General features: G+C 38.9%; 1 protein-coding gene across 2 annotated transcripts in view; it reads left to right on the forward strand.

Moving 5' to 3' along the window:
• The first annotated feature begins 1,061 nt into the window (after positions 1-1,061).
• Positions 1,062-18,856, forward strand: part of LOC140725520 (coiled-coil domain-containing protein 150-like) — a 136,583-nt gene continuing 118,788 nt past the window's right edge. For both annotated transcript variants that reach the window (XM_073041075.1, XM_073041076.1), the window contains exons 1-4: positions 1,062-1,429; positions 9,627-9,796; positions 14,758-14,826; positions 16,327-16,443. In XM_073041075.1, the coding sequence (XP_072897176.1) occupies positions 1,072-1,429; positions 9,627-9,796; positions 14,758-14,826; positions 16,327-16,443 (714 nt within the window). In that variant the 5' untranslated portion in view covers positions 1,062-1,071. The remainder of the gene's footprint in view (positions 1,430-9,626; positions 9,797-14,757; positions 14,827-16,326; positions 16,444-18,856) is intronic.

The following is an 18,856-nucleotide window of genomic DNA, read 5'->3' on the forward strand; positions in this document are numbered from 1 at the left end:
ACAGGGAGAAGACAGGAGAATGGAATTGAGAGGGAAATTTGCTCAACTATAATCCAATGGTGGAGAAGTCTCAGTGGGCTGAATGGCTTAATTCTGCTCCCATTTTAATTCCACTTCTCATTCCCATTCTGACACGTCAAGCCATGGTCTCCTCTACTGTCGCAATGAGGCCATACTCAGGTTAGAGGAGCAACACCTTGTATTCTGTCTGGTTAGCCTCCAACCTGATGGCATGAACATCGAATTCTCGAACTTCCGGTAATGGCCCCCCTTTACCATTCCCTATCTATCCTCTTTTCCCTCTCTCACCTTATCTCTTTGCTTGTCCATTGCCTCCCACTGGTGCTTCTTTCCCTTTTCTTTCTTCCATTGCCTTCTGTCCTCTCCTAATAGATTCCCCCTTCTGCAGCTCTGTAACTCTTTCACCAATCAACTTCTCACTCTTTACTTCACCCCTCCCCTCCGTTTCACCTATCACATTGTGTTTCTCCCTCCCCTCCCTCACCCTCTAACTCTAACTCCTCATCTTTTTTTTCCAATCCTACTGAAGGGTCTTGGGCCAAAACGTCGACTGTACTCTTTTTCCATAGATGCTGCCTGGCCTGCTGAGTTCCTCCAGCATTTTCTGTGTTGCTTGGATTTTCAGCATCTGCAGATTTTCTCTTGTTTGTGCCTATATTTATTGGACCCAGTGAGTTCTTCCAGCATTTTGTCGAGATAACAAAAGTGTGTGGAGGAGCTTGAGAGGAGTGCAAGGGAGAGAGTGACTGAAACTTGGGGGAGGTTGGGAGAGACAGAGGGAATACTTGGGAGCTTTGGGTGAGGGCAGAAAAGACAATGCCAGATGAGCTTAGAGCAGGGAACTTAGCAGGAGAAAGAGGAAGAGAGTGGCCAGAGCAATGGAGATTCAGACCAATGCTGCGTAAATTATCATCTTCTTATGACATTAATGGCTCAACCAAAATGGTTTGATTGCACCTAATTTTGCTTAGGTAGACAGAATTGTTTCATAATCTGTTTAATTTTCCAGGTGGCTACTGATGTTTTAAACATGTTACTGATGTTTTAAACATGTCACGTGCACCAATACCTCCAATACACATCGGTGCCACAGTACCTGAATCACTTACTGTGCTTCAGCACCGGATCATTGCAGCTGAGGAACAAACAGATGCTTTAATTCAAGACTTAGAAAGCCTGGGATATGGTATTGAAGATTGTGGAGCACCTAAAACTGGTAGTTATGACAGTTGCAAGCCTGTCAGTCCTCTCCACACTAGGAAAGCTTTTGGCACTGAAGGTGATATATTGTGGAAAAGCTATGAATTTTTGGTGAGTCGTGTTTGCAGGCTGGAAAGTGTTATACAAACAGTGAAATTGAATGTATTTCGAATACAGACAGCTAAAGAACTCAATCCTGGATATTCAGGTAATGAACAATTATACCATTATGTAATTAATTACTCTTCCTCCTTGGGATCTATAGATAGGAAAATAATAAAGTAAGATTTTGAATAAGATTCTGCTGAGAAACACAATGATCAAACTTTTTTTTGAAGTGTGCAAATTGATGTTGATTTAAACAAATCATCGAATTATATAAAAGTAGGAGAAGAAATAAGTCTATTAAGTCCTTCAGGCTTGCTCCATTCTGCAACATGATAGCCGAATGTCCACCACAATAACCTTTTCTAGCCTTCTCTACACATCTCTTAATCCTCTTAGCTTGAAGAAGTATATATTCAGTGGTCACTTTATTAGATACACCTGTAAACGTGCTTATTAATGCAAATAACTAATCAGCCAATCATGTGACAGCAACTCAATCATAAAAGTGTACAGGTATGCTGGAGATACTGTTCAGACCAAACATCAGAATGAGGAAGGAAATGTGATCTAAGTGACTTTGACTGAAGAATGATTGTTGGTGCCAGACAGGGTGGTTTGAGTATCCCAAAAACAGCTGATCTCCTGGGATTTTCACACACAATAGTGTCAAGAGTAACACAGAATGGCATGAAAAAACATCCAGTGAGTGACAGTTCTATGGGAGAAAACGTCTTGTCAGAAGAGAATGGCCTGACTGGTTCAAGCTGACAGGAAGGTGACAGTAACCCAAATAACCAACCATTGCAACAGTGGTGTGAAGAAGATCATCTCAGAACACACAACACTGTGAACCTTACAGTCCTGGTGCAGGGTCTCAGCCCAAAACATCAACTGTTTACTCTTTTCCATTGATGCTGTCTGGTCTGCTGTGTTCCTCCAGCATTTTGAGTGCATTACTTTGATTTTCAGCATCTGCTGATTTTCTCTTGTTTGTGACACTTTGAACCTTGGTGGATGGGCAACAGTAGCAGAAGACCAAGAACATACACTTAGTGGCCACTTTATTAGGTACAGGTGGTATCTACAGTACTGTGCAAAAATCTTAGGCACACGTAAACATGCTGTAAAGCGAAGATGCTTTCAAAAATAATGAAATGAAAAGTTTCCAGATAACAAATTTACTGTTAAGTGCTAAAAATAGTAAAGAACTAAATCAAATAAATAGTTGGTGTGATCACCCTTTGCCTTTAAAACTACATTAATTTTCTTAGGTATACTGCTCTGCAGTTTTATAAGAAGATCAGCTGGTAGGTTGTTCCAAGCATCTTGGATAACTTGACATAGTTCTTCTTCAGACTTTGGCTGTCTTGCTAGCTTCTGACTCCAGATAATTCCAGACAGCCTCAATAATATTGAGATTAGGGCTCTGTGGAGGCTATACCATTTGTTGTTAAACTCCTTGTTCTTCTTTTTGCTGAAGATAGTACTTTATGACCTTGGCTGTGTGTTTGGGGTCTTTGTCTTGCTGCAGGATGAAGTTGGAACTGATCTGATGCCTTCCTGATGGAATTGTGTGGGATGAGAATCTGCTTGCACTTCTTAGCATTGAGGATTCCATTAATTCTGACCAGATCACCAACTCCGTATCATAACTATGTTATGATAGTCATGGGAGATTTTAACATACAGATCAATTGGGAAAATTAGGTTGGTAATGGATCTCAAGAGAGTAAGTTTGTTGAATGCCTAAGAGTTGGCTTTTTAGAGTAGTTTGTTGTTGAGCCTACTAAGGGTTCAGCTACATTGAATTACAATGGTATGAGAGAGTTGCTGGCCAAAGTAAATTGGAAAGGATGTCAGCAGAGCAGCAATGGTGTGCGGTGGAGCTGGGTCGCAATCCACAGCTCCAATCTGCTAATTAAATTTGCTGACGACACTGCACTGATTGGCCTAATCTCAAATAATAATGAGATGGCCTACAGACAGGAAATCATCACCCTGACACAGTGGTGTCAAGAAAACAACCTCTCCCTCAAAGTCACAAAAACAAAGGAGCTGGTTGTGGCCTACAGGAGGACTGGTGACAGGCTAACCCCTATAGACATCGATGGATCTGGGGTTGAGAGGGTGAACAGCTTTAAGTTACTCGGCATAATCATCACCGAGGATTTCGTCGTCTGTACATACCAGATGTGTGGTGAAAAAGGCACAGTGGTGCCTCTTTCACCTCAGACAGTTGAAAAAGTTTGGTATGGCCCTCCAAATTCTTTCTATAGGGGCACGATTGAGAACATCCTGACTGGTTACAACATTGCCTGGTATGGGAACTTCTCTTAATTGCAAGACTCTGCAGAGAATGGTGTGGATAGCCCAGCGCATCTGTAAATGTGAACTTCCCACTATTCAGGACATTTACAAAGACAGGTGTGTAAAAAGGACTGAAGGATCATTGGAGACCCAAGTCACCCCAACCACAAACTGTTCCAGCTGCTACCATCCAGGAAATGATATTTGAGCATAAAAGCCAGGACCAACAGGTTCTGGGACAGCTTCTTCCACCAGGCCATCAGACTGTTAAATTCATGCTGACATAATTGTATTTCTATGTTATATTGACTATCCTGTTGTACGTAATATTTATTATAAATTACTATAATTGCACATTACACATTTGAACGGAGAAGTGACTTAAAGATGTTTACTCCTCTTGAATATGAAGGAAATAAGTAATAAAGTCAATTCAGTTCAATTCATTTTCTGGGAAAAATGAGGAAGGTGCAGGACATGTGTACTCCAAAAATGAAGAAATACTCAAATAGCAAAATAATACAAAGGTGTCTGACAAAGGCTGACAATGTAAAAACAAAAGAGAGGGGATACAAGAAAGATTGGGAAGTATTTCAAAACCTACAGAGAGCAACTAGAAGAATCATTAGAAAGGAAAACATGAAATATGAAAGCAAGCTAGCAAATAATATCAAAGTGGATGGTAAAAGCTTTTTCAAGTACATAAAAATAAGAGAGAGATGAGGGTGGATATAGGTCTGCTAGAAAATGAGGCAGGAGAAATAATAACGGGACAAGGAGATGGCAGATGGGTGAGTATTTTGCATCAGTTTTCACTGGAAGACACTAGCAGTGTGCCAGATGTTTTAGTGTGTAAAGGAAGAGAAGGGGGTGAAGTTACTGTTGCAAGAGAGAAGGTGTCAAAAAGCTGAAAGACTAAAGGTACATAAGTCACCCAGACCAGAGGAATTGCACCCTAGAGTGAAAGAGGTAGCATTAGAAATTGCGATGCCATTAGCAATGATCTTTCAAAAATTGGACTCTGGCATGGTGCCAGAGGACTGGAAAATTGCAAATGTCACTCCACTCTTTAACAAAGGAGGGAGAGAGCAGAAAAGAAATTATAGACCAGTTAGCGTGACCTCAGTGGTTGGGAAGATGTTAGAGTCAATTGTTAAGGATGAGGGGATGGAGTACTTGGTGACACAGGACAAGATAGGACAAAGTCAGCACAGTTTCCTTAAGGGAAAATCCTGCCTGACAAACCTGTTGGAATTCTTTGAAGAGATTACAAGTAAGATAGATAAAGGGGATGCAGTGGATGTTATATATTTGGATTTTCAGAAGGCCTTTGTCAAGGTGCCACGCATGAGGCTGCTTACCAAGTTGAGAGCACGTGGTATTACAGGAAGGTTACTGACGTGGTTAGAGCATTGGCTGATTGGAAGAAGGCAGTAAGTGGGAATAAAAGGATCCTTGTCTGGTTCACTGTCAATGACTAGTGGTATTCTGCAGGGGTCGGTGTTGGGACCACTTCTTTTTATACTGTATATAAATGATTTAGATGATGAAGTAGATGGTTTTGTTGCCAGGTTTGAAGATGATATGAAGATTGGTGGAGGGCAGGTAGTGTTAAAGAAACAGGCAGGATGCAGAAGGACTTGGACAGATTATGAAAATGGGCAAGGAAGTGGCAAATGAATTATAATATTGGAAAGTGCATTGTCATGCACTTTGGCAGTAGAAATAAATGTGCAGACCATTTTCTAAATGGGGAGAAAATCCAAAAATCTGAGATGTAGAGGGACTTGGGAGTCCTTGTGCGGAACACCCTAAAGGTTAACTTACAGGTTGAGTCGGTGGTGAAGAAGGCAAATGCATTGTTAGCATTCATTTCAAGAGGCCTAGAATACAAGTGCAAGGATTTGATGCTGAAGCTGTATAAGGCACTGGTGTGGCCTCACCTTGAGTATTGTGAACAGTTTTGGGGCCCTCATCTTAGAAAAGATGTGCTGGCATTGGAGAGGGTCCAGAGGTGGCTCACAAGGATGATTCCAGAATGAAAGGGTTATCATACGAGGAACATTTGATGGTTCTGGGTCTGTACTTGCTGGAATTTAGAAGAATGAGGGGGAAATCTCATTGAAACCTTTTGACTGTGGAAAGGCCTAGATAGAATAAATGCGGAAAGAAGTTTCCCATAGTGGGAGCGTCTAGGACAAGAGTGCACAGCCTCAGGATAGAGGGGCGTCCATTCAAAACAGAGATACAGAGAAATTTCTTTCACCAGAGGGTGGTGAATTTGTAGAATTTGTTGCCATGTGCAGCTGTGGTTACCAGGTCATTGGGTGTATTTAAGGCAGAGATTGATAGGTTCTTGATTGAGGTTGAGGAGGAGAAAAAAAGGTTCAGCCATGATTGAATGGTGGAGCAACTTGATGGGACAAATGGCCTAATTTTGCTCCTATATCTTATGGTCTAATGGTCCATTTATAGAAATGCAGCCCCAAACCTGCAACGTAACTGCGCCATGCTTTACTGTTGGCTGCAGACACTCATCCATGTGGCACTCTCCAGCTCTTCTATGGTCAAGCTGTTTCCCAATTAAACCAAAAATTTCAAATTTTGACTTGTCAATCCAGGACACTTGCTGCCAATGTTCAGCACCTCAGACCTTGTGTTTCTGTGTGTAGGCATCTCTCTTAGCTTTGTTTCCACTTAGAGGAATGGCTTTTTGGTATCAACTCTTCCACCAAGGCCACTTGTAACATGGCTTCTCTGCACTATAGAGGAGTATATCTGGGTCCCAGTGGTTTCTATGTGTTCAGAGGTGATTGTACTTCTTCGAATTTAGAAGGAACGTCAGTTTGATGTATCTCTCATCTGCTGCACTCTGTTTCCATGGCCAACCACTCTGTTTGTGGTCCTCAACCTTGCCTGTTTCTTTGTGTTTGTCCAGAAGAGCTTGGACAGCACATCTTGAAACTCCTGTCTGTCATGAAATTTTTGCGTGGGAGAGATCTGCTGTTGTAGGATGATCACCTTGTGTCTTGTTGATATGTTCCCTCTTGCCATGGTGCAAGAATTGATGATTTGTAGGTTAAGTTGTCACATCTGCCACACCCTCACCTTTTAGTTTGGTCGTCGCTTGCCTAGTGATTCCTTCTACACCCATTTCTGTTTCAGTTAAACAGACATTCAACTTATTATGTCATGTTCTTTAGCACCTGTTCGCTATCTTTATTTAATCATGCACTGGGCTATGTACTTCCAAAGTAAACTGGTTTTTATTCAAAAATTTGTATTAGTTAATAAATCACATTCTTTAACGAAATGCCAAAACATTCTCTAACATTTAATTTGTTGGAAAATGAATGTTTGTAAATCTAAAATTTGCTCTTTTCTACTGACACACTAATGCTGAAGACAAAAAAAACATCAAAAACAAAATTGATATAAAAAATCAAGGGTGCCTACAACTTTTGCACAGTACTGTACCTCCTTGATCATATTTAGTGACTTGGCTGTAGTTGTCAAGTGGTGAAGGATTCCTCAAGTTCACCATCCTTTGATTGAAGACATTTCTCCTGAATTCAGTTCCAGTTGGTTTATCTCATATATTGAGGCTGTGACCATTGATCTGGACTCTCCAGTCATCAGGAGCATCCTCCCTGCATCTTGTATGTTTAGTCTTTTTGGAAGTTTATTGGCTTTTATGTGATCCCTCATTCTTTTATCTGCTTACAATTTAGATCTAACCGACCAGTCTTTCTTCATACATCTGTACAGTTTTCCAGGAACCAGTTTAGCAATCTTTTGTTTTAGGGTTTCTTCCATGCCATGAATATCTTTTCTCGGGTAAGGAAGCCAAATTTGCATACAATATACAAAAGAAAGTCTAAATAAGCTGTGTTAAAGAAAACATAGAAAGTAGGAACAATTAACCTTGTCTCACCATTCAGCCTGATCACAATTGACCAGCTGCTTCAGTACTGTTTTTTAACTTTCTCTCATATTCCTTTATCATTTTAACATCAAGAAATATTTCTACCTCCTTTTTGAATATAGCTGATGACATGCCTCTGCTGTGTTCTGTGTAGAGAATTCCACAGGTTCCTCTTAGTAGTTTCCTGATATTGGTTCCCATGGCATACCATGAAGCGGTGACCTTTAGTTTCCATTTGCTTCACATATCAGCAACAGCCTCTTTGAACTGGGAAAGAGATACTGAGTCTACAAAGTGATTCAGACAAGTTAATTGGATATAAGATCAGTGGAGTGTGAGGTTTGGCTCTTTCACAGCAATAATGTATAAAACAGAAAGCCTAAACGATAAGAACTAGTAAATGTTGGGGCTCAGAAGCTGATTCATCAGATGCATAAACTAATCTTATGGGTACTGTAAGAAATTGAAAAATAACTGGTTCATTGACCTTTTTTGGAAGGGAATTGGAGTACAAAAATGGAAAAGTGTTGCTGAGTTGGTGCAGGGTTTTGGTGATACTTCGTTTTGTTTATTAATCACTGGAGTTAATGGAGCAAAGATACCTGTGAAGAAGATTGATTAAGTATGGTCTAAACTCGGAGGTGGCAACCAAAATTCTGGGAGGGTTTGATAAAGATAGAAACAAAGAGGCTGATTCTTCAAGCTAGAGATTCTACAACCACATGGCATAGTTTCAATAAGGGAACAATCATTGATAACTGATCTGAATAAGCGAATCTTTACTTAGGGGTTATATACTTTTGTAGTTCTCTGCTTTCAAGGACTATGGATACTCAGCTATTGATTACATTTGAAGCTGAGATAAGTTTATGGATATATTGGGAGTTACAGATAGAGGAATTGGTCAAACGAGTGCACTTAAGTTATAGAGTCAGTGACGATTTTAAATAGCAAACAGTTTTGAAAGGATTGCTTCTGCTTCTATTTCTTGTTATATCTTCTGTAAATTTTATTTATAAGGTGTAATTAATTCATACAGCACTTAGAATCTCAGTGAAAAGTATCTTCGCTTTCTCTGATCTACTTTCCTTACACATCCTCCTGTGACCCCCAGAAGGAGAAATTACATAAATAACTAGTGTTTCATTACTGAAGTTACTGGGTGATTTATTAATGTTTTCAAGATGATAGAAATAAATGAAGGCATTGATAAAAGGAAACTGTTTCTGATAGCTGAGGTGTCTGGACTAGAGGTTTAAAATTTAAAGATCGATTTTCCATAAGTGAAGTTAAGAAACACTTATCAAAGCAGAGGATGGTAAAAGTTTTGAACTCCCTTCTGCAAGTGGTAATTGACAACAAAATCAATTATTGACTTTAAATTTTGTTAAAGGATTTGCTTTGTTAGAGGTCAGGGAAAAATGTGAATGTGTTAATTCATGAATTTACTGAATGGCAAAACAAGCTTTAGTGGCTAAATGGCTTACTCCTGTTCTTATTTTTCTGTAGTATTTTTCTCAATACCTAAATATTATTGGAAAAAAGTGCCATCTAAGCATTTAGAATTCCAGAAGCTTTGATAGTCATTATATTCAGTTTGTTGATTTGTTTTCTAAGGATGTAGCTGCTAATGTCTTATTTTGAGCGGTGATGACAATTGCACAGTATTTGGTGATATTCCATCGATTCCTATGGTGCCCTATAGGGCAATTAATGACAAATTTAATGAATATCTTTGCATTTTAGGGGTGTCCATCTTTCATTTAGTAACATAAATAAATGTTATTCACAAAGTTCAATCATTCATTCAGATGTTTCATAATTCAGAAAACAAGTTCTCCCATTTTGGTAATTTGTTGGAACCAATCAAAACATTATTCTGCATTATATTCCTGATGAACTACAATGATTGTGAATCATGCAGATAACAAGTCTCAGCTTCTCTGCATCAGTAAAAAATTGGCTGATGAATTTTTGTCTTATGTAGCTATTAACAGGATGGCAATTTGAAAATGAACACAAAGATTCTAAATACATTACTATCTTCATTTCATCATTATTGCAGTGGACCAGCTAGCTGCAATGCAGGAAGAACATATTCAAGAAATAAAGAAATTGCAGAGGGTAATTATTCATTTCAGACAGCAGCTGAATGAAGCTAGTGAAGAAAAAGCAGCAGCTCAGGAAGAAATAGACAGGCTGAGTGCTGCTCTGGAAATAACCACAACAACTAAGGTATGCGGCTGGTTTATATCACCTATTATAAAGCATTGCAACTTTAGTGGGCCCTTATGAAGAATCTTTAGTTATCTATCTATCTATTTAATTAGCTATAGATTTAAAAAATGCAATTATACTTATAGGTATAGAATAAGCTTTGCTGGAATATCTCTTGCAACAGCATTTAAAAGAAGTGTTACTTTGGCACCATAAGTCTCAAAGTGGTCTTGACCAGCAATTTATTGCCACAGTCATTTTGAGATCTTTCACTAAAATTGGAAAATATTGCTGAACTTTACACATTATTCAAACAAAACGAAGTAAAATTTCCACAGGATTGACTCCCATCATTCACACCGTTTCTAGAAAAGTAGCTGTGAAAAAAACATGACACAGCTGCCATTTGTTTTTAATCCTTGCATTTTCTGCTTCTGAGCAGACATCTGTGTAGCAGCTTGGTCTATAAAGCTGGCTTTGATCTATTCAGATTTCTGGTTGTAATAACTGATTAAAACCTCTGGTTTACCAACTGTCAAAATCGTTGAATAATTTAAATGCATTTGAATGTCTTATAAACATCCAAACACTAGCAAAAAAAAAACATTAGTCCTTACTAATTGTTAAGTTCCAGATGTTCCCTACTCTGTATGTTAAGAATTTTTTCCTATCCCATTCTTTGATGGTGTGCCCCTTTTTATTTCAAAATGCATTCCAAGTTTTAGATATCTCACTCAGGGGAAACATCCTTTCAGCATTTTGTCCATTGGGACCTTTAAGAATTTGGTCAGTTTCAATGAGATTGCCTTTCATTCTTTTGAACTCAAAATATAGTCCTTGTTGGCTCGTCTCTTCTCATGGTAATCCTGCAACAATTAGAACCAATAATGGTATTTTTTCCATTTATTGAGATACAGCATGGAATAGGCCATCTGGTCTTTCAATGTCCTGTGTAGGACCTTACAAAAGCTTTCTGGAAATCAATGCATCACATCTACTGGTTCTCCATCACCTATTCCACTAGTCTCATCCTTAAAAAGACTCCATCAGATTAAGTAAAATTTGATTTTCTTTTCATAACTCCATAAAGCTTCTGCTCAATCAATTATATCCTTTATATGGTCATGACTAGACTGAACTCCCGCCTCAGCAAGGACCTGAACCCATTGCAATTTGCCTATCGCCACAATAGGTCAATGACAGATGCAATCTCAATGGCTCTCTACATGGTTTTAGGCCACTTGAACAACACAAACACCTATGTCAGGATGCTGTTTATCGACTATAGTTAAGCATTTAATAGCATCATTCCCACAATCCTGATTGAGAAGTTGCAGAACCTGCGCCTCTGTACCTCCCTCTGCAATTGGATCCTTGACTTCCTTACTGGAAGAACACAATCTGTGCGGATTGGTGATAACATATCCTCCTCGCTGACGATCAACACTGGCACACCTCAGGGGTGTGTGCTTAGCCAACTGTTCTACTCTCTATATACACATGACAGTGTGGCTAGCATAGCTCAAATACCATCTGTAAATTTGCTGATGATACAACCATTGTTGGTATAATCTCAGGTGGTGACGAGAGGGCGTACAGGAGTGAGGAATAACCCTAACCCTAACCCTAACTCCACAACTAGTGGAGTAGTGGTGCCACAGAAACAACCTGGCATTCAACATCAGTAAGATGAAAGAGCTGATTGTGGACTTCAGGAAGGGTAAGACGAAGGAATACATACCAATCCTCATAGAGGGATCAGAAGTGGAAAGAGTGAGCAATTTCTAGTTCCTGGGTGTCAAGATCTCTGAGAATCTAGCCTGGTCCCAACATATCGATGCAGTTATAAAGAAGGCAATACAGCAGCTATACTTTATTAGGAGTTTGAAAAGATTTGGCATGTCAACATATACACTCAAAAACTTCTATAGATGTACTGTGGAGAGCATTCTGACAGGCTGCATCACTGTCTAATATGGGGGGGTGCTACTGTATAGGGCCAAAAGAAGCTGCAGAGGGTTGTATATCTAGCTAGTTCCATCTTGGGTACTAGCCTACAAAGTACCCAGGACATCTTCAGGGAGCGGTGTCTCAGAAAGGCAGCGTCCATTATTAAGGACCTCCAGCACCCAGGGCATGCCCTTTTCTCACTGTTACCATCAGGTAGGAGGTACAGAAGCCTGAAGGCACACACTCAGTGATTCAGGAACAGCTTCTTCCCCTCTGCTATCCATTTCCTAAATGGACATTGAATCCTTGGACACTACCTCACTTTTGTATTTCTGTTTTTGTATGATTTTTAATCTATTCAATATACATATACTGTAATTGACTTATTTATTATTTTTTTTCTTCTGCGTTATGTATTGCATTGAACTGTTGCTGCTAAATTAACAAATTTCACATTACATGCTGTTGATAATAAACCTGATTCTGATATTCTAGCATTTGCCTTCCTCTGATGTTAGGAAAACAGGTTGGTAGTTCTTTTTTTTCCCTCTCCTTTTTTAAACAGTAGGGTCACATTTATTATTCGCTAATCCACTGGGACAAATCAACAGCCTGTGGAATCTTGGAAGCTGATTACCAGACCATCCACTACCTCTAAAACTACCTCTTTCAAAACTCTGAAGTACACATCATCAGATCCTTGAAACTTGTCAGTTTTGAAACTCACCAACTTCTCTAGTATGACATTCATCTAATGTTTAGTTTCTTCATTCCGCTGTTCTCATGAGATTCTCTAATACATCTTGCAGCTTTTGTGTGTCTTCTTCCTTGCAGACAGATGAACAGTATTTCCTTCTAATTTCCTATTATATTTCTTGTCTGTACTGTCTGTAAAAAATCTATGTTTTCCTTTACAGGAAAAGTAATTTTGTTTTATGTACTTACGAATGCTCTTACAGATCTTTTTTTTAATGTTTCATGGCAATCTACACTTTTTGAACTCCAAAAACACTAAGTAAGTGATCTCTCTTGGTATCCTTCTGATGCCCCAAGTATTCCAACCAGTTACCATTTGAAGTCAATCAGATCAACTACCTGGCATATGTGGCAGAAGTTCCTCAATGCAAAGTTCGAGGCTCAATCACCTTCAGATTGTTAATTAATGATCTTCCTTCTATAATAAAGTCAGAACAGGAAATGTTTTGCTAATAATCGCATCCTGTTCAATTCTTTTCACTCTTAGGAAAATGGAACAGCCAATACCTATGTGCAGTGAGAGCTTAATAATATTCAGTCATGAGTTAATAGATAGCAAGTAATATTTGCAATTCCAGCACTAGCAAAAATAAGTTTAATCACCTATCTTTGACAATCAACACCTTTACCAACCATCATTGAGTCCCGCTCTGGGGGTCACATTTGACTATAAACATGACTGGACCAATTACATAAATCTTCAAAAAGCAATTCAAAGCATAGGTGTTCTGTATTCTGACTAATCTGATTCCTCAGACCCTTTCTACCACTAAAAAGCCACAGATTAGCTGTGTGATCGAAAACTGTTCAATTTCTTTTGGGGTATAAGCTCAACATAATCAAGGCAAAATAGTCCACTTGATTGATGCACTATTCATACTCCAAACATTTATTTACTCCACTACTGGTGCATGGGGGCTAAGAAAACATAAGACCATAAGACATAGAGGCAGAATTAGGCCATTCAGCCCATCAAGCCATTTTGCCATTTCATCATGGCTGATTTATAACCCCTCTCAACTCCATTCTCCTGCCTTTGATGCCCTGACTAATCAGGAACCTATCAGCCTCCACTTTAAATATACCCAATGACTTGGCCTTCACATCCCTCTGTGACAATGAATTCCACAGATTCACTATCCTCTGGCTAAAGAAATTCCTCCTCATTTGTGCTTAAAGGGTGGTCCCTCTATCTGAGACTGTTTCCTGTGGTGTTAGTACTCTCAGTCTGGCAACCTCCTGACACGTATAAGGACAGGGATAGCAAGTAATAATAGAAACACGTTTAAATATGCTGTATTCAATGTAGGAAAATTCCAAAATTCAACCATTTTGAGGGAATACAAAGATGATTCCTCATTCGAGTGTGTTCTCCTATCATATAAAGTTTTTAAAAAATGATTAATAATGGAGACAGGTGATCTTACTGAAAGATATAACATCATGTGGTGGCATGACAGAGTAGATATTGGGAAGTTTCCATTGTTTGAGGAATCTTGTATATGGGGATATTGTGACAAGATTAGAGGGCAGCCATTTAAAACTTCATTTGGTAGGAGCTTCCTCTTGCAGAATGTAGTGAATAATGGAAGCCTCTTTCTTAGACGTATGCGGAGACTGGACAACTGAAAGGAAGTAGACATATTTTGAAATATCAGGGAATTGAAGATTATAGGGAACTGGCATAGAAGAGGAATTGAGGCCTGAACCAAATCAGCCATGATCATATTTAATGCTAGGACAGGTTTGGGAGATGGTGGTGATGGTGTCAGTGGTGGAAGTGGGGTGGGGTGGTGTTGAGTGACCTATCAATAGGCCTATTTTCCTATGTTGTTATTAATCTGATCTTTCTAATGTTTAACGTCATCTCAGAAGATAGGCAAACAAAGTGAACATGCTGTTTCAGGTACATGAATTGTAAAGGTAAAAGTAATTTAACATAGAAGTAATAAGTTTTAAATTTTCAAAAAACATATCAATAAAAGTGGAAGATGAGTTAGCTGAAGGAGAAGCCAAAGATAAACACAATTATTTTAATGTACCTTGATGTTTTGTAGCCTTTTATAAATTGCTTTGTCTATGGTTGTAAACAAAATCTTAATATACATTAAAAGCTCCATCAGGGCCCATTTCTCCACCCCATGTAGATGATGTATATTCAATGATACATGAATTTGAACATACATAAACTTCTTAGAGATTCTAGCAATGATGCTTCTGCAGGCAGAATGTTTGTTTCAGTATTTGATCATGGCATGTTTTCTTTATTCTAGACAAATATGGCAATGGCGGCAGAAGAACTTAAAACAACAAATAACAGAATGAGCCAAAAAATGCAAGAGGTTAGGTCACAAAACCCATCAAAGTAATACAATCCTTGTTTGTTTCATTAATTATGATGATAATGATAAAGCTATAAAGTAGTAAAGATATACTTCGCAACTTAAATCGACTCTGCATTGTGTAGTAATTGGATTTAAAAAATCTGTAGAACCTGTGACTGTAAAACAAAAACAAAAAATCCTGTAAATACTCAGCAGGTCCGAAAGGTCCTTACTCTTAAACTTACTCTGTTTCTCTCACCATAAGTGCTGCCTGATTTGCTGAATTTCTCTCTGAGCATTTTGTTTTTATCACTCAATTATAATTAAAATTGATAGGAACTGTACATACAGAAGGTATTTTATCTTCCCCATCAGTCTTGTATTAAATAAGAGTCAATTTTGAACTTCCATTGAAAATGGATGCAAAGCTGGTGGTGTGACTGTAGTAATCTATTGGCTTCGGTAACTAGCTTCAGCAACATATAGAAACAGAAAACCGACAGCACAATACAGGCCCTTCGGCCCACAAAGCTGTGCTGCACATGTCCTTACCTAAGAAATTACCTAGGGTTACCCATAGCCCTGTAGTTTTCTAAGCTCCATGTACCTATCCAGGAGTTTCTTAAAAGACCCTATCGTATCCACCTCCACCATCGTCGCCAGCAGCCCAATCCATGTAACTACTGTTAACTACTGTGTTTTTGTTGAGCCATGAGGAATATTCTAGTTAGCCGATTGTAAAGGTGTTAAGTGTGTGCACTGGATGCACTGCATTTATTTGAATAATGCTACTGAATCCTGAAGTTCCATTTATCCACACTTTTTTTTGTAAGTTTTATTAATGCTAGATCTCCTTACTTGGCTAGGGCTGGCTACAGGCACATAAACAAGTTATTTGACTCACTGAGTCCACATCAATTACTCATTCTGACTAATCCTACATTAATTCCATTTTCACTTATGCTTACATTTTGAACAGCTGCTCCAGAATTCATTCACTTAGGGGCAATTTACAATCGCCAATTAACCTGCCAACTGTATGTCTTTGGGATGTGAGAAGAAATCAGAGAAAACACCCTACTGGCTCATAGAGCGCATGCAAACTCCACACTAACAGTCCCCAGGCAGCAGTTCTACTAGCTGTGCCACTCTGTTGTCCCTGACGTTTCTGTTAGGTCTTGCAAAGGTCTAGTAAGGGATGCAGCGTTCCAGTTCATGATATGGAAATTGTGGATTTTTTAAGGGATTATTACAGATGATGCTAATTGCTTCAGAACAAAAGGTAGCTTAAGCACCACTTGTATGCTTTGATTATGCTATTCTTATTCTTGTGTTTTTGAATAACATTATTGCTACCAATTTTTATTATGAAAAAAGAACTTTTAAATAAAATATAATATTTCAATATTTTATAAATCATGGGGTAAGGATGACACTTTGCCACTGGATAATGTTACAGTGTATCTCTTGATTTTAAACAGTAAACATTTAAATTGTGTTATCTATACTGTTTTTCAGGTGATGCAAGATCTGGACCAGGAAATAAATCTCCGAAAGACTTTGGAAGAATCCCATGTTCATCTGTTACAACGTGTGCAGGAACTGGATCAAGTAGTGGAGGTTGAACGAAAGCAGGTGCAGAATTTGCTCCTCATTTGAAGACCTATTGATAAAAATCTGTTTTTGTTTTATTCAGTTTTTGGTTTTGTATTTGTAGTTCATTAATTACAGTTATTTCACTTCTGGGACTTAAGTAACAAAGGTTATATTGAAAATTCTATGTCAAATCTTAAGATACTTACTAAAACTGGTCACTAACAGCCCTCCACCTCTTGCTTTTTTAAAAGCCATGTAGAGCCCATTTTGTTATATTGCATTTACTGCATAACTTAGAACTTGTGCTTCAATAAAAGCATTCACAATGAAATTTACCCCCTGTTTTGTGCCACAACTGCATGGCAAACACTGGTTTGCCAATGCTGTCAAGTTGACAATGGGAATATATTTTTGTCAGTGGTTCCTTTCAGGCTGGAACTGAGATTATTCCAAATCTCAGTCTTCCCAATTTACTGTTGCATAGGGGAGGCCACAGAATTTTTTATTTTATGAGAGCTCACTCTATTTCCCTCTCTTGTGAAAGAGCAGTTGGGAGAACAAGTGCAGTTTCACAAAGATTACACACTCCTCCATGCCATTGACTCTATACAAGTCATTTTGCAGTTGCCATATGTCAATTCTGAAAATGTACTACAGTGGAAAGGCATACCACTACCTATTTGCTTAGCTGGTATCTATTCATTTATAATATTCATGGCATCCAGGCAGCACCTGTAATTGTGACTAGAAGTTTAACCACTGGGATAATAATACTTGATGGATGTGGAATTTAAAATCAGTTAATAATCAAGGAATTGGAAAAACAACAAGTAATCATCTTAAAGAAGACCACAAAATTCTCAATTGTTGTTAAAACCCACGTGGATCACTATAGAAGCTAAAACCTGCCAATCTAATCCAATCAGACCAGTACAATATGTAAAATATGACAGTCCATATAGTTGACTCTTAAATCCTTCTGAATGGCCTAGCAAGCCACTTATTAATACCATTTTAGAGACTGCAGGTGCTGGAATCTGAAGCAAAAGTAAATTACTGGAGGAACTCAGCAGGCTGAGCATCTGTTGGGGAAGAGGAATTGTTGAGACCCTGCATCAGGCCTGAGACTGAGGAGGGAAGGTATTTTCTAAAAGAGTGGAGAAGAATGGGAGTAAGATGGCTGGTTGGTGATAGTTGGACCAAGGAGGGAGGAAGGTAGGGGTAGAGTGGGGAGATAGAGGCTAGGTGGGCTATAGGTAGAAATAGATGAGGGAAAAATTAAGAAAGTGGCAGATCAAGTTGTTGGCAAAGTATGTAGAGTTTGAGACTTGTGCATTTGGTGATTCTGGTGTTGAGATGTATTAAAATGTACATGAGCTTTAGAAAATGCATGTGAGACTATTGTACTTATTTCTGCAACATATCCAGTTGATTAGATCTTGTTTCCAAACATTGACTGTGAATTCCATCTGCTCACAATCTTTATGTTCTATATTTCTCTCAGACTTTCTGGTCCCTAGTGGATACTGTGCTCCTGTTTTATTTTGCACCTTCTTAAACAAGATCACCTGTCCAGATGTGGAAAACTGTAAAACCATTCTCTTCTGTGCTGTGTTATTTTTCATTGTCTTCCAGGTCATGTGTTGTTGAACATAGATCAGTGCCTGAGCAGTTGTTAAAATCTCTGTGCCTGTTTTCAGGAGCTATCTGATTTTGCAAATCCACTTTTCTCTGAATCACCATAGTTTATATTCACAGTGCCTTTGGAATAGCCATTCAAATTTGCTGCCTGGGCAGTAAACTGAAAGGAGGGGATCAACTGTGTATTGTAGCACTCGTTTGATATTTATTGTTTTTCTTACAAAGATTAAATGGGTTCTACAACTGACTGTTCACGATTACTACATAGACAGGGAAGCCAAAGCTTTTCTTAAATTTTCTAATACGTGTGAGGTACAGGCAGTACCCGGGTTACAAATGAGTTCCATTCCTGAGTCTGTCTTTAAGTCGGATTTGTACATAAGTCGGAACAAATACATTTGGTATTATGTAGTGTTATGTACCCCGTAACTGGGTCACTTACCAGAAATTTCGTTGGTGGTGATCTCTTCTTTAGCTAAGCCGTCTTCCGTGGTAAGGCCTCAATCCCAGGCAACGGGAAAGGACGCACGCGGGCCCCACCGGCTGTCGCTATTAAACGCTGTCATGGGACTTCTAGCGTTTCTCCTGGTGCGTCTGAAGGGGTTGTTCCCCAGACCCTCTTTTATCCTTACTCACAGAGTCTCAGATGTCAATCAGGTCGGGATGATGCAATCCCTCAATCAGCCCACTCTGGTCATTCCCTGAGGGCTTCAATGAATAGTACAGTACTCAATACACAATTCCGTCTCCAAGAGACAATGGCCGGTATCCGTGGCTTTGTATCGCGGAGGCCAGGACACATTCCAAACGT

The sequence above is a fragment of the Hemitrygon akajei genome, chromosome 3 (genome assembly GCF_048418815.1).
Source record: "Hemitrygon akajei chromosome 3, sHemAka1.3, whole genome shotgun sequence".
NCBI classification, from domain to species: Eukaryota; Metazoa; Chordata; class Chondrichthyes; order Myliobatiformes; family Dasyatidae; genus Hemitrygon; species Hemitrygon akajei.